At 43.1% G+C, this 16,064-nt stretch overlaps 1 protein-coding gene across 1 annotated transcript; it reads left to right on the top strand.

The window, feature by feature from the left end:
* The first annotated feature begins 10,300 nt into the window (after positions 1-10,300).
* On the top strand, positions 10,301-15,576 carry LOC123088416 (disease resistance protein RGA4). Its single transcript, XM_044510621.1, has 6 exons — positions 10,301-11,228; positions 11,710-13,916; positions 14,153-14,371; positions 14,496-14,683; positions 15,103-15,256; positions 15,349-15,576. Exons 1-5 carry the CDS (start codon positions 10,399-10,401, stop codon positions 15,214-15,216), a joined length of 3,558 nt encoding a protein of 1,185 aa, XP_044366556.1. The 5' UTR covers positions 10,301-10,398; the 3' UTR covers positions 15,217-15,256; positions 15,349-15,576.
* Positions 15,577-16,064: the final 488 nt, after the last annotated feature.

Below are 16,064 nucleotides of genomic sequence, written 5' to 3'. Positions count from 1 at the left end.
AACAAAAAAAAGTTGTGGATCGGATAAGTTGGTACAATCACAATGCGGAGATATTCACAAATTTATCGAGAGTAATACTCCACTTCTTCGATAAGATGGTGAGTTAGCAATGATTGTCATAAAGGAAGAGGAAGAGCAACCAACTAATGGAAATTTGGAATCGGGTCAGCAACAACAAGAAGAAATTTTGAACTTGAAGAGTGTTGCAAAAAATTTGCAAAAACTTTCTTGATGGTTCATCTGATGTTGAGGATATGATCTTATTTTTTAATTGAAAATTATGAGATTTACTTTTCCAGTTGGTGTAATGTCTACAATGGAGATTTTCAAGCATGTGAGAAAAGTTGATTGTAACTCCAATATCTCCATTGCTTATCGCATCTTATTTACTGTGCACGTGACAGTTGCATCGTCCGAATGAAACTTTTCGAAGATGAAATCACTGAAGAGAGGTTAAATGGTTTTGGCTAAATATGCATCGAGAAGAATTTATTGTTATGTAAGCATATTCATGTTATTGTCATGATGTCTATATTAAGGGGCCCAGCATTTAGTTTCGCCTCGGGCCCCCAAAATTTCAGGACCGGCTCTGCGTGCACATCTTGAGGCCCCATGCTGCCATGATGCAGAACCTCACGCATACGCTCCCTACACGCACGAAGCCCTACAAGCCGCCGCCCAAACCTGAAGAGCTTGCTAAGCAGGTAGAGCTTGCTACAGAGGGCGTTCCTGAAGAGTTTTGGGACACACGGCAATACCCAAACTGTGGACCCGGAGAGCCGGCAGGTGGGAGACGTACATGCATGGCACGCATAGGCATGAAGTTTCCATTCTTAATCACTTGGAGTTTGATAATCAGTGAATCAGGAAATTAGACATAGAGAGACGAGAGATGTAGAGACTGTCAGCAAAATAAAAAGGAACTTGTCGTTACATGGATGGAGCAATTGTAAACATGTTATTTTTCTATGTGCATGTTAATCCAAATGAGCAAAATCATTAAACACGCCATTGAACCACAAATAGGGCTAAATTTTAACCATTAATTTAGCGCTAAAAGGCAGCATACCTTGAAATTTTTAGGCTTTCGGAACCACATCGCGCTGGACCACTTGCAGAGTAAAATCGCTACTCCGGGCCGGGAGGAAGAAAGGGGCAAGCACCCCATGTCCAGCTGCTATGCTGCAACCACCACGATCAAGGAGTAAGGCGATAGGTGGCGTCTTCCCGTGCGAACATGCTGTATTATAATAGTTGACCAGTGGCAGTAGCAGCAGTACGCAACAGGTGGACGATCATGGCAGAGGCCACGACGACAACCACCGCGTCAAGGGGCATCCGTGAGTTCTTCACTCTGACAAACTTAATCCACCTTTTGCAATTCTCTATGATAAATTATTAATAGGATGTCCGGTTACTTGGTTGTCTGCATGTATATATGTGATAAAAAAACATGATACCCGTTTGTTCATTACTATTTCATTCTTTCATGATTCTAGCAAAGCCGCTTTAGCTTTTCATAGTTGCTGGAGAAGCCCCCACTAAATAGCTTAGCCTGCCGTTTTAAACTTTCCACATGGTACGGAGTAGATTCTTTTTCTTAGAGCCTGCATAACAAATCAATCTATCAGTCTACAGATCGCATTCACGCCCCACTGACCACGTCTTCTTCGTCCCTACTAATATGGTTCATGTATAGTTTTGCACTAATAGAAAAAAATGAGATGACTCGACCACATAGTTTTGCACTAATAGAAAAAAAATGAGATAACTAGTGTAGTGTCAAAAAGCATCTTACATTATGGGACGGAGGGAGTACAAACCACTGATTAGTTGAAAATTGTGACAATCTATTATTGCACATAGTTAAGCTTATAGTACAAACAATGGAATGAGTTTCACGCAATATACTTCTACATTTCTAAATATTTACTCATGAGTTTTGATGTATGAACGACCGACTGGCTAAATAACGTGTAGAAACACCATATCTGAGTGTAAGATGACATTGTTACATGTAGAGTACATACAATTGTTTTTTTTCATGATTCAATAAATTAAATTCTATTAAATAGGTTTCCCCTGTGCTGTACACTTGCTGAGATGAAAGAAAAACGAGAAGCACACTACATATTCTCCCAAACTTGCAAAGCCTTTCATCTCTGATCCAGCGGGCCATCATTAAACTAATGTGGTTCCTATATGCTAGACACCATCGCAGAGAGAAAAGGGAAGAGAATATGATAAAAGTTCTGTAAAATTAACATACAATTGCTGAAATTGTGGCCTATTAAGCTAATGGAGTATAACCTATTAGATTTTTATAATCAGTACCTAATCCGTCCCATGTGCATTGCACATAGTCAAGTCACAAACACGTGTGATTATACAATCTCTCAATTAGTGTACCCGCACATATTACTCCAAGGTGTAACATTCCACAATCTCAATTGCTACATGTGAATCACAAAGGGAAGTTGATCGATCAAATCAGTATATGGTTCTTTATCCAAAATAAGCTATGGGGAAGATGAGCAGTGGGATGAGCAAATTGATGTTCATTCATCCTGTGTTGGCACCACTGCTATGCTATGCTATGACCTGCCATGCCTGTACCGAGAAGCAACTTGAGGTGCAGTTGTGGGCACGCGTCAATAGAAAGTGCCATTAGAAGCCTCCAGGTTCAATCAGTTACACAACAATGGTGTATCGTGTTACTACTTGACTTACACCATTCACATAAAGATGGGGCAAAAGGGAAAGTAAGAGAGCGATAAAAATGCCATGAAAAGAATTGCACGGGAAAGACCAAAAAAGGGCTACAATGAAAACATGATATGGACTAGGAGCAATATCCTCAAACTATTATGAAATTTTTAATGATCAGTCAACAGTAAAAAATCGTAAACATTGGAACATTTTGTTTCTATAAAAGATGCATTAAATTAGACGACAAATAAATTTAATGAAAAATGTGGCCCGCATTATTTGGAATGATTAACCCCATAAATAATGCACATTTTGTTATATAGGTACTATTATTGATAACAAATTTTAAATCAAAACAATTGAACATACAATGTTGCCCGCGCAAAGTTCTAGCCCGTGCATTGAGCGGGCCACTCTCCTAGTTGATAGAAAAGCACATAATTATGACGATATCTAAGACAATGATCATTAATATAGGCATCACTTCCGTGACAAGTAGACCAACTCCTGCCTACATTTGCTACTATTAGTCCACACATCTAGAGTATAAAGTTCATAAGAACGGAGTAAAGCTTTAAGCAAGATGACATGATGTAGAGGGATAAACTCAAGCAATATGATGAAAACCCCATCTTTTTATCCTTGATGGCAACAATACAATACGTGCCTCGCTACCCCTACTATGTCATTGGGTGAGGACACCGCAAGATTGAACCCAAAACTAAGCACCTCCCCCATTGCAAGAAAAACCAATCTAGTTGGCCAATCCAAACCGATAATTTGAAGAGAAATACAAAGATATTTAATCATGCATAAAAGAGTTCAGAGAAGACTCAAATAATATTCATAGATAATCTGATCATAAATCCACAATTCATCGGTTCTCGACAAACACACCGCAAAATAATATTACATCGGATAGAAATCCAACAACATCGAGGAGAACATTATATTGAAGATCAAAGAGAGTGAAGAATCCATATTGCTACTAGCTATGGACCCATAAGTTTGAGGTAAACTACGCACGCTTCATCGGAAGGGCACCAATGTTTATGTAGATGCCCTCTGTGATCGAATCCCCCTCCGGCAGAGTGTCAGAAAAGGCCCCAAGATGGGATCTCATGGGAACAGAGGCTTGCGGCGGCAGAAAAGTATTTTGGTGGACACTTATGATGTTGGGGAATATTTGAGAATTTATAGTGCAAAGATTAGGGTTAGGAGACCTCCGAGGGTCCCACAAGCCCTCAGGGCGCGCCCCCCTTGGGCGCGCCTGGCAGGCTTGTGGCCACCTCGTGAACCTTTTGGGCCCCTCTACAAGTCCTCTGGATGTCTTCTGGTCCAAGAAAAATCATCGCGAAAGTTTTATTCCGTTTGGATTCTGTTTGGTATTCCTTTTCTGTAGAACTCAAAAACAAGGAAAAAACAAAAACTGACACTGGACTCTAGGTTAATAGGTTAGTTCCAAAAATAATATAAAATAGCATATTAATGCATATAAAACATCCAAAACAGATAATATAATAGCATGGAACAATAAAAAATTATAGATACATTGGAGACATATCATAGAACAATCTTGCTTTTCAGGGCAAGACGATATGATCAAAAGAGGGAGGGATTTACACAATCTAACTCATTGATCGAGTGCACCAAGAAAAATGGACTAGGTAGTACGATCAATCATAGAATGATGATTCAGTAACCAACACGCTAAGGATGAAATTTAATGTCCATTAAGTATGAAGCAACAGGGTTGCTAAGAGTATTGATTTCACACATCACAGTTCACTTGTGGGCATTCCGGTTACCACAAAACGAAGACCGAGAAATCAATTATGATGGCGTGAAGTATCACTGTACCAGGAATTCATAAGATAGTGTGTAGTTCCCGTGATATTCTTTACTTGAAAGGGATAACACTCCAAGGTAGAATAGACAAGAAGCTGGATTGACTTTGTTGATCCGCGGAATAAAAATGTAGTAGCCGGACGATGTGTGTAATGCATTGTTTATGTCTGAGGGCTCAGATTTGCCAAGTCTAGTTATAGAAGCTCTGATATTGCCTTTGTAGTGCTTTTGGGCAATTCTTCTATTTTCAATGCATGCAGTGAAGTGATCCGAGCAAACCTGGCCACTCTCTTGCTTTTGAGATTTCCCAGAGCCTCTCCTCCCTCGCCACCGCCGGAGCATTTTTTTGCTACATTGTCTGTATTGCCTAGGCAGTGATGGATATGCAGATCTTCTCGCTTCTTGTCATCACAGGCCCGCTCATGCGAGCATGGTTTCTGATTGCAAACGACGTTCACTTCAAGACTATGTATGTGAACAGCGATGAGATGCATTATGCACTACCGCTTGACGCAGAGGATATGGTTGTGCAGCGGTTGCGATGGAGTTCTAGCTTAACACATGTATCTATTGGGAATGCGAAAAAGTGGTGGCGATAACACATGATTGACTTTGATTTAGTGGTGCTTCTCGAGTACCCGATCTTGAGCTCTGGGGTGTAAAATCTTGGTAAGACCTGAGTTGGTTATACCTGGAAATGATGATGTTTTTGCTTTGTTACCTTGTTGAAGGCATTGCTCGGATATGCTCAGATTTGTTCTTCAGTGTGAGAACCTAGAATCTGACATTTGGTTGTTGGATCCAGTGATGGCGGCGCTTGGGCATCATTCCCTTTCTAAAGGCGTTGTTGTTGAAGAATCTCGTTGCCATTGTGGTGTCAAGAGATGGTTGGTGTGAATATGGTCATTGCTGTAGTTTGTCAATAGTTTTTTTTCTCGCTTTAAAGCTCTTTGTTCCTCGCTTAGGCATAACTTTGGTCTTGAATCACTTTGCTATTTGCCAGCGGCTTTATTTGTGTGTGTGCGTTTGTGTTGGCTATGTGCATCCTAAATATACAGAAGCCGGGTGTGTATTCATTATGTTTTTATCCATTTGATGCTTCATTTTGAGTTAATAAAATACACGCTTTGTTAAATAAACCAAATGAAAGAAAGGTTTATCGTCGCTATCTAACAGGCTGGAAATACCCAGTCCAATTGCAGATGCTCTTACCACGCTAGCCTTCTGTGTGAACATATTATTATTTTATTTTTGAGGGTAATGTGCACATATTATTTTATTTTATTTGCGGGAGAAAACTTTCTGTCTATTCATCATCTGTCACAACAATACATAGAACATCAGAAGTAACAAAAAATATTGGTAGTGGACCACCTAGCGATGATTAAAAACACTGGAGCGAGCCGAAGGCGCACCGTCGTCATCGCCCCTTCCTCGCAGAAGCCAGGCAAACGTTGTTGTAGTAGACAGTCAGAAAATCGTCGTTCTAAGGCCCCGCATACCAGCGCACCAAAATAGCATCCGCCGCCGATGAGGAGATGTGTATATCGGAATGATCAAACATGTAGACACACAACCAAAGACGAATGAAGGCTGGATCCAAAAGATCCAGCAATGACCAGCACCGATCGAATCCCGCGAGATCTGATGAAGACAAAACACCACATGCCTTTTGATGACGCTATATGCATCAACACGATGGGAATCAGACATTTTTCGAAAAGGGGGGGACTCCCCGGCCTCTGCATCAGAACGATACATACAACCACCTTTATAAATAAGCAAATAGGTTCAACAAGGTCTTAACGTCTGCATCAGAATGTGTCTAGCTGTTTCGGACTTTATCCTAGAAAGCCACGTTCCAAATAACGTGTTGACAGAATTCAGAGGAGTAATGTTAAAGGCAATGTGCACCGTCTGCCACAGCACTTTGGCCAACGGGCAATCAAGAAAAAGGTGTTTGATAGTTTCATCCCGATCACAAAAACTACACCTAGTAGATCCTGTCCAGTTGCGCCTTACCAAGTTATCCTTTGTTAATATGACTTGTTTATGTACGAACCACATAAACACCTTAATTTTCAAAAGAACTTTGACTTTCCAAACATTTTCAGAACTAGGAATGGCGCTAGAGTTGATAACATCGATATACATCAATTTAACTATGAACTCTCCAGACCTAGTGAGCTTCCAGCGCAACTGATCGGGCTGATGAGATAGTTGCACCTCCATCAGTCTACTCACTAAATGGAGCCACGCTTCCGAATGATTGCCGGCAAGCGTTCTCCTAAAATGAATATTAAGGGGGATGGACTGAAGTATCGTTGCAACATAAGCATCACGTCGTTGAACAATACTATACAGGGACGGGTACTAAAGCGCCAGTGGCGTCTCCCCAAGCCAGGTATCCTTCCAGAAACGTGTGGTAGTACCATTGCCGATAATAAACTTTGTCCTATTTAAAAAGGCTGATTTGACTCTCATGAGCCCCTTCCAGAAAGGCGAGTCCGTCGGTCTCACTGTCACCCGGGACAAAGTTTTGGATTACAGATACTTACTACGGAGAATCTGCGCCCACGTGGCATCAGTCTCAACTGATAACTTATATAGCCACTTGCTGAGAAGGCATCTGTTCTTGACTTCAAGATTTTCAATGCCAAGACCCCCTTGGTCTTTTGGTCGACAAATGATATCCCATTTGGCGAGTCTGTATTTTCTTTTTAGTTCATCGCTTTGCCAGAAGAATCGGGATCGATAGAAGTCCAGTCTCTTCCTAACACCAACTGGGACTTCGAAGAAAGACAAGAGAAACATAGGCATACTCATGAGCACCGAACTAATAAGAATCAAACGGCCTCCGTATGACATGAGCTTGCCCTTCCAGCAATTCAGTTTCTTCTCAAACCGATCCCCGATACACTTCCATTCTCTGTTTGTTAGCTTACGGTGGTGAATGGGTATACCTAGGTATGTGAAAGGTAAAGACCCCAATTCGCATCCAAACAGTTTCATATAAGCCTCTTGTTCCTCGTTGGCTCTACCAGAACAGAACAATTCGCTTTTGTGAAAGTTAATCATCAACCCGGTCAATTGTTCAAATAAGCATAACACCAGCTTCATATTTCTCGCTTTTGCCTAGTCGTGCTCCATAAAGATGATCGTATCATCAACGTACTGTAGGATAGACACACCTCCATCAACTAGATGAGGCACCAAGCCACCCACCTGACCAGCCTACTTAGCCCTTCCTATCAGAATTGCCAACATATCAACCACAATGTTGAACAAAATAGGATACATTGGATCACCATGTCTCAGACCCTTATGTGTATGGAAATAATGACCTATGTCGTCATTCACTTTAATTCCAACACTCCCTTTTTGGGTGAAGGATTCTACTTGGCATCGCCAGGCTTCATCAAAACCCTTCATACGTAAGGCCTGTTGAAGGAAAGGCCATTTGACTTTATCGTACGCTTTCTCGAAATCCACCTTAAGAACAACTCCATCTAGTTTTTTCGTGTGAATCTCATGGAGCGTTTCATGAAGGACCACAACCCCTTCTAGGATGTTTCTGTCCGGCATGAAAGCAGTTTGGGAGTGCTGCACCACAGAATGCGCAATCTGTGTGAGACTATTAGTCCCAACCTTGGTAAAGGTTTTGAAACTAACATTAAGAAGACAGATGGGCCTGAACTGCTCAATTCTCACAGGCTCTGTTTTCTTAGGAAGCAGGGTTATCGTTCCAAAATTCAGGTGAAATAACTGAAGCTGTCCAGAGAAAAGATCATGAAACATTGGTAACAAATCCCCCTTAATAATATGCCGGCATTTTTTATAAAACTCCGCCAGAAATCCATCCGGGCCTGGAGCCTTATTATTTTTCATTTGCGAAATGGCCTCAAACACCTCTTTCTCGGAGAAAGGGGTTGTCAAAATATCATTCTCATCAGCAGCAAGTTGTGGAACATCCTCAATTCTAGACTCATCCAGAGATACACAGTTATCCTCTGGAGGCCCAAACAACTGCTTGTAGTATTCAGTAATGTATAATTTTAGGTTCTCCTGTCCTAAGATTGTTCCTTCGTCTTGTTCAAGCTGAAAGATCCTCTTCTTTCTATGCTTGCCACTGGCGATCATGTGAAAGAATTGATTGTTCGCGTCCCCCTGGACAACTCGGCGAACCTTAGCCCGCAGCGCCCACTTTAATTCCTCTTCACAGGGAAGCTCTTTCAATCTCATCTCCGCCTCAAGCTTAGCATGAAGCTCCTGGGCCGCAGAACCATGGATTTGGCTTTTACATCTAAGGACTGAATAAGGATAAGAAGCCTTTCCTTTTCGATCTTATAAATCCCACTAAGATGCTTAACCCACCCACGTAGGAAACTTCTCACGTGCCATATCTTATTCTGCCAACGCTCAAGCACAGTCCTGCCTCCTGCATCCTTAGCCCATTTCCAGGCTACGAGATCTAAGAAGCCTTCTCGTTCAAACCAAGCCAGTCCGAACGAAAACGAGTTTTTGTTTCCTAAGTGGGTTGCCTCACTAGAGTCCACAAATAAAGGCGTGTGGTCTGAAATACCACGCGAAAGTGCCTGCACCGTTACCAAGGGAAACTTCTGCTCCCATTCGATGCTAGCTAGAACTCGATCCAGCTTTTCAAACGTCGGATTTGGCAACGCGTTGGCCCAGGTGAATTTTCTACCCGAAAGCTCTATCGCTCTCAGATCCAAGCTTTCAATAATGGTATTAAACATAAACGACCACCTCCCATCGAAATTATCATTGTTTTTTTCCTCTCGCCTTCTAGTAATGTTGAAATCACCCCAACCAGGATCGGTAGCTGCTCAGAGCCGCAAATCTGAACAAGATCTGCCAAGAACCCAGGTTTGAGTTCGGGCTGCGCGGCACCATATACTGCCACCAGAGCCCAATTGAATCCATCGGCCTTCGACCGCGCCCGAAACTTGACATCGAAGTCTCCCATCACCACACTTCGGACTTCGAGCGAATCGCATCTAACTCCGAGTAAGATCCCACCCGATCTTCCTCTCGGAGGCAGATAATGCCAATCAAAATCAATACCTCCCGAAAGAATATTAAGAAACTGTGACGAAAAATTATCTCTACCAGTTTCCGACAATGCAATAAAATCTAGCCTATGCTCGATAGACGCCTCTGCAAGAAACTTTCTTTTAGCCAAGTCATTCAGACCTCTGCTATTCCAAAAGATGGAGACATTACTTGTACCGGAGACATTGCCGCCGGCACACAACCCTAAAGCGCTCAACCAAACAGAAACGAGAGTGAGGTCCCTCCCGCCAATGAGGGGCTAGGGTCCTCTGCATCTCCATTGACTAAAGACCATGGGAGACGAGTCGGACCGCCAATGTGAACACATTATTAGTTGTAGGCTGCACCCATGACACCCACCGGGTTCGGAGCAGCGTGGATAGGGCCTGACCCTGCTTTAGCAAAACCGAAAAATATTTTGTAAGATACTCGTGCTCTCTATCCGCGCTATTTCTTCTAATCTATTTTACTCCCTCCGTCCCAAAATATTTGTCGGAGAAATGGACAAAAATGGATGTATCTACAACTAAAATACATCTAGATACATCCATTTGTCCGACAAGTATTTCCGGACGGAGGGAGTAGTTTATTCATATGGTTGGTGTGATGTGACGGGTTGGCATCATTGCTAGCAAAGTCGTATGCTCCTGAGTTGCTGAACCATTTTCTGTATGCACGAGATTCGATCCATGAGGGCGGAGGAGGGGAGGGAAGAATCAGTATCAGTAATGATCTTTTGATCAGGCAAGAGAGAATTCCGGTGGGGAGATGATCGAATTAACTGCGGTTGCCACGGTGGCCGCCAAGATCGCGCCTAAGCTCGCCGTCTTTTTTCCGAGAAGACGCAGGCTACTAGGGGAACTGGAGTATGACATCGAACACATCCAAAGGGAGTGTTCGATCATTGCTGCCGCCATAGCAGATGATGGCAATCATCCCCATTCGAGCGACGCCGCGGAGGCGCATCAGGAATGGATCAAGATCGTGCGTGACTTGGCGTACGACATTGATGACTGCATCGACCGCTTCATACACCGCGTCTCGGCGGCGCCCGTCGCCGACGCCGGGTGGATCCGTCGGAAAGCACACCGGCTGAAGACGGTGAGGGCCCGTCGCAAGTTTGCTGCGGCAATCGTTCGTCTCAGGAAGCGGTCAGACGAGGCTTCCGAGATGAGAAAGAAGTACACCGATCTGGCGTACGGACACGGCCGTGCCGCCGCCGTTTTCGAGTCAGGAGCACCGGAGGCCGAGGCGGAGCCCGAGGCGTACACAGATACCCCCGTCGGTATGGAAGCGCCCGAGGAAGAGCTCATGGATCTGATAAGGGAAAAGCCGCAAGGTGAACCTGACAGGCTCAAGGTGATCTCCCTTGTCGGATTCGGTGGTATCGGCAAGTCTCAGCTTGCCAAGCGTGTGTACGGCACAATTGACGAAAGCCAATACCCAGCACGGGCTTGGGTCCGAGCTGCAGAGAAAGGCCCAGAAGATCTTCTCCAATCGATATTGCAGGAACTTGGAGCGCATACCACCACCATTAACTCAAGCTCCAGCAACAGTAAGCTCTGTGCAACCATACAAAAGCGCCTTGGGACCCAGAGGTATATGAAATTAATTATGCTTCCATTATAATTTCCTTTCTGTCTTTTTATTTGGCGGTGTGTTTCCATTTGATTTCTGGAAAAACTTGTGAATCTGAAACTGTAACTCTGCTCTTACCCTCTTCCCCTGAAACTCTGAATCGGCTGCCCTCTTTCTTCTCTAAATTCTATACTTTCTGTCATCAACTCTGTACCCTGTGAAGAGAGAAATACCAATTAGGTGGGCGTGTATGCTGGTTCATAATATATGGCAAATCTTAAACAACATGAAAGTATTAAACGAAAATTAGAAGAATCTAAATTTTCGTATATTAGTATATCTTTTCTTTTCAGGCACAAAGGAGAGTTTTTGGGTACTCGATAAAAGAACAAACTTCAGTACTCTAAAGAAGTGATTGTTTTAGCAATATTACTTGGGTTTCCTTGTGCTATCCGATAGTTGATTTGCCTGAAGATTCTAACTCGTTTCCATCGTTTGTAGGTTCTTCATTGTAATTGATGGCATGCGGGAAGACTTTTGGGTCGATATAAAAGATGCTTTCCCTGTGTTTCCTGGGGTCGACAGTAGAGTGCTCGTCACAACGGCCAGGCAGACCATAGCAATCAAGAGCAGCAGTCGTGATGGTCATGTGTATGTAATGAGAACTCTTGCCGACGACCACTCAAGACAATTGTTCTATGAGGAAGCTTCCTTGGTGTATCCACCAACAATTGGTGATAAGAAGCTGAGTTCAGAAGTAATAAAGAGATGCGATGGTCTGCCCCTTGCTCTTGTTACCACAGCACGGTTGTTGCACGGTGAATCCAGACCAGAACAATGGGCAGATCTGGGAGGAAACCTTGGCGAACATCTGGAGAACAATAAGAAGTTAGCAAGTATGCATGGTGTGCTCGTCCGTAGCTACACCGGCCTAAGTAAGCAGCATATCAAGACATGCTTGTTATATCTGGGTATTTACCCAAGTGGCCGCCCAATCAGGAGAGGAAGCCTGATAAGGCGATGGTCCGCTGAAGGTTTCATCACAGCAGAGCACAAGCGCAGTGCCCGGGAGGTCGCTGTTGGTAATTTCAACGAGCTGGTCGACTGGAGCATCATCCAGCCTATTGATGGCAGCGGCAGCAGCAGAGCAGAGGTGAAGGCATGCCAAACTCATGGCATAATGCTCGAGTTCCTCCTGCACAAGTCCATGTGTGAGAATTTTGTTACCTTGTTGTACGATGATGTTCCCCCACCCAGTAAAGTCCGTTGGCTCTCTCTGCATAATGGAAGTGCTGCAAGCTCCAGAATTAATCCAAATGATGTACCCTTTCTCCGTTCTCTGACAATCTTCGGCAAGGTGCATAAATCTGTCTTGAATTTTTCCAAATATAAATTGATGAGAGTTTTGGATTTAGAAGAGTGTCATCAACACTTGGAGGACAAGCATCTCAAGGGGATATGTAGCAACCTGTTGCTACTCAGGTACCTAAGCCTCCGGGGCGCTTCTAAAATTACAGTCATTCCCAAAGAGGTCAAGAAGCTTCAACTTTTGGAGACACTGGATGTAAGAGGAACGAATATAGAGATTCTGCCCACGCCAGTCATGCAGCTACCATGTCTAATTCATCTGTTTGGAAAGTTCAAGCTCCCACAAGGTGTAGGAAGCCGGAAAATGCGTAAGCTACAGGCTTGGTTGCAAGAGGAAGAGAACAGTAAACTGCAAACGGTAGCAGGATTTGTTGTGGACGACAAGAGCCAGGGATTTGCACAGCTGATGGGTGAAATGAAGAAACTGACGAAGGTGAAAATATGGTGTGAGTCGTCTACCACCGATGCCAGCAGCTACTTAAGGCATGTCTCAAAGGCCATTAAGAAGTTCAGGAGAGGCACCGATTCTTCTGACAACTTAAGTCATCTCTCAGAGGCCATCAAGGAGTTCATCGACAGAGGCACCGACCAGAACAAATCTCGTTCACTCTCACTGAACATGAACGGTGCATGGTGTCAGGACTTCCTAGATTTCTCCCTGGAAAATGACTCATCCAGCTATCTTAGCTCGCTCAAGCTACAAGGAAACAACATATCCAGCCTTCCTCCGTTTATTAGCATGCTAGGTGGTCTCACTAAGCTTTGTCTTTCATTCTCTCATCTTCAGCTGAGCAGCGGCATTCTTGAAGCCCTGAACAACGTATGCGGCCTGAAGTACCTCAAGCTGAATGCAACTCGACTGGACGATCTCGTTATTCAAGAGGATGCACTCGGAAGCCTGAAACGCCTATGCATCGTGGTGGAAGTCATGAGTGGGCTGGTAATCGAAGAGGGGGCTCTGCCAGACCTCGAGTCCCTTCAGCTTCTATGCAAGGATCTGAATGGCTTTAGCAGCATGAGGATCCAGTCCTTGCCACGTCTTAAGGAGGTCGTCCTTCATGATGGAGTGAGCCAAGGAACAAAAGAGGAGTGGAAAGGAGCAACAAAGAACCACTCCAGACGTCCCAAGCTCTTGTTTGTCACGAAACAAATGGTTGATGATCATTTCAAACCGATGGGAATTGAGGCTGCTCCGGAAATTAGCCCTGCGGCGACAGCTACTGACACGATGGTTGTGGAAAGCGAGCCTGCAGAGAATTCTAAGAGCCCTGTGGTACCACCTACCGATACCACGTTATTGGTGACAACGCAGCCCGACGCTATTTCTACTCGAGAGTCTGGTACTCCCTCCGTCCGGAAATACTTTTCATCAAAATGAATAAATGGGGATATATTTAGATGTATATTAGTTCTAGATAGATCCCTTTTTATCCATTTTGATGACAAGTACTTTCAGACTGAGGGAGTAATAACTAATAAGTGACGTGCCCTCTTTGGTCGTGTTGATTCTTTGGTCGTGTTGATTTGTATATACTCTCTCTTCATGCATGTACTATATGACAGTTTTTATGTGCAGTACAAGTCGTTACTACTTCTGAGACGGTTGATGCTCGGGACCTGATAGGAACTGAGTCTGCTGCGGAAAATAGTACAGTGGCAACAACTACTAATACGACCAAAAAGATTGATGTGGAAAGTGAGCCTGTGGGAAATTCTGAGAGCCCAGCAGCACCGCCTACTGATACGATGTTATCAATGACAACGCCGCCCAATGTCATTTCTACTCGGGGGAGTGGTAAATAAGTGATGTACATCTTATTTTGTTTAATTACTTGTACTTTGATTAATTACTGGTGTCGTTGTGTTGAGTTATATATACTCCCTATTCATGCAAGCATATTACATTTCTTATTGTGCAGTACAACTTAATGGTGGTTGCCAACATGATGATGATGGGAAGGATCTGGATGAGATTGAGGACTCCGAAGACTTTGCTACGAAAAATGGTCTGACAACTCATGTGATAGATCAGATGAGCAAGGAAAGTTATAAAGTGGAGATGGAAGGACCATGTTTAGAGGGTCTGCATAGGGAAGATGGCACCCAGGTAATTTGCACATAAAAATTGTTTTAGATTCTTCCAATTCTCGTCTCTTAGTGATGTAATCCCTCTACCCGGATATATAGGGTCTGATTTGTATTTCGAGATTTCCTTTCACCATCGATAATATCAATAACTTATGAGACGTATGCTATAAAAATTGTACCATTGGTAACTCTTTTCAAATATGTGCTTTTATTTATAACCAGCAAGGAGAAATCTGACAGTGATTAGAGATATTCGGGTTCTTCCTGTTTCTTTTAATGATTTATGCAGTTGGATTTCGGGAGTTTACTAGAGATGTTAGAAATTTGATGGTTGTTGGAGCAGTTGTTTTTAGTTTTGACTTTCGACCATATGTTTCCTACTACTACTACTATGGGTTTTCCGTTGTCTAATTGGTTATTGCCTGAACTGGTTTGCAGAAACGAGGACTACAAAACAAACAGCGTCTGCGCGTGAGGTTGTCATCTCTGGTGGCAGTTGGGATCTTTCGTCAAGGAAATCGACGGGGGCGATTGGTGCATCGTCTGGGTTAATTTTGCTTGTGACGGGACTGAGGTGTGCTTTGACTATCAGGTTGGCATTTTAAGTATAGCTTATGTTGCTTCGATAGGTGGGAGCGTTGGATATTGCTATCAATTTCTCACGCGTTATTGGTGGACCCTCAGGTTCTGGGTGTACGAGACTGCTACGTCTATGGGGACTTGTCTCCTCAAGTTGATGAAGTTCTTCCAATAAATTTACCTTGAATCCACATGAGCATTTTCATGAATGCTGATTTAGTGGTTGTCTGCTGCAACAAAGTTCGCATGTATGTTGTTGGATATATATAATTGGTTCTATTCGACTTTGACATTTACTATTTGATTGCCAATGCCAGAATACAAACATTATCATATCAACTGTCGAAGTTAGGTGCGTATTTAACCTTTTTTTACTTCTGTTATTGTGTGTCGATCGAACCATTGTTTTCATGAATGCAATCAGGAAAACACCCTTCTCTTCCAGGAAAAAAAAAATACTTGATGATGTTTCTTCCAAATTACCTGCACTGATTTTATTTGTGTTGCACAGCAAGCACGGCAATACTCCGTGGCCGATTAGAACATGGTAAGTGTGTCGACAAGGAGATACTCCCTCTGTTATTATTTACTCCGCATATTAGAGTTAACTGAAGTCAAACCTTGTAAAGTTTGACCAAGTTTATAGAAAAGAATATAAATATTTACCATAACAAATCTATATGATGCGAAAGTACGTTCAATGATGAATCTAATGGTATTGATTTGTTATTGTACATGTTAATTTTTTTGTCTATGAACTTCGTCAAAGTTTATAAACCATGACTTTGATCAAAGCTAATATGCAGAGTAAATAAAAACGA

Source organism: Triticum aestivum, chromosome 4A (genome assembly GCF_018294505.1).
Source record: "Triticum aestivum cultivar Chinese Spring chromosome 4A, IWGSC CS RefSeq v2.1, whole genome shotgun sequence".
In the NCBI taxonomy this organism is placed as follows: Eukaryota; Viridiplantae; Streptophyta; class Magnoliopsida; order Poales; family Poaceae; genus Triticum; species Triticum aestivum.
Note: the sequence above shows the minus strand (reverse complement) of the source record. Positions and strands in the feature narration are given on the sequence as shown.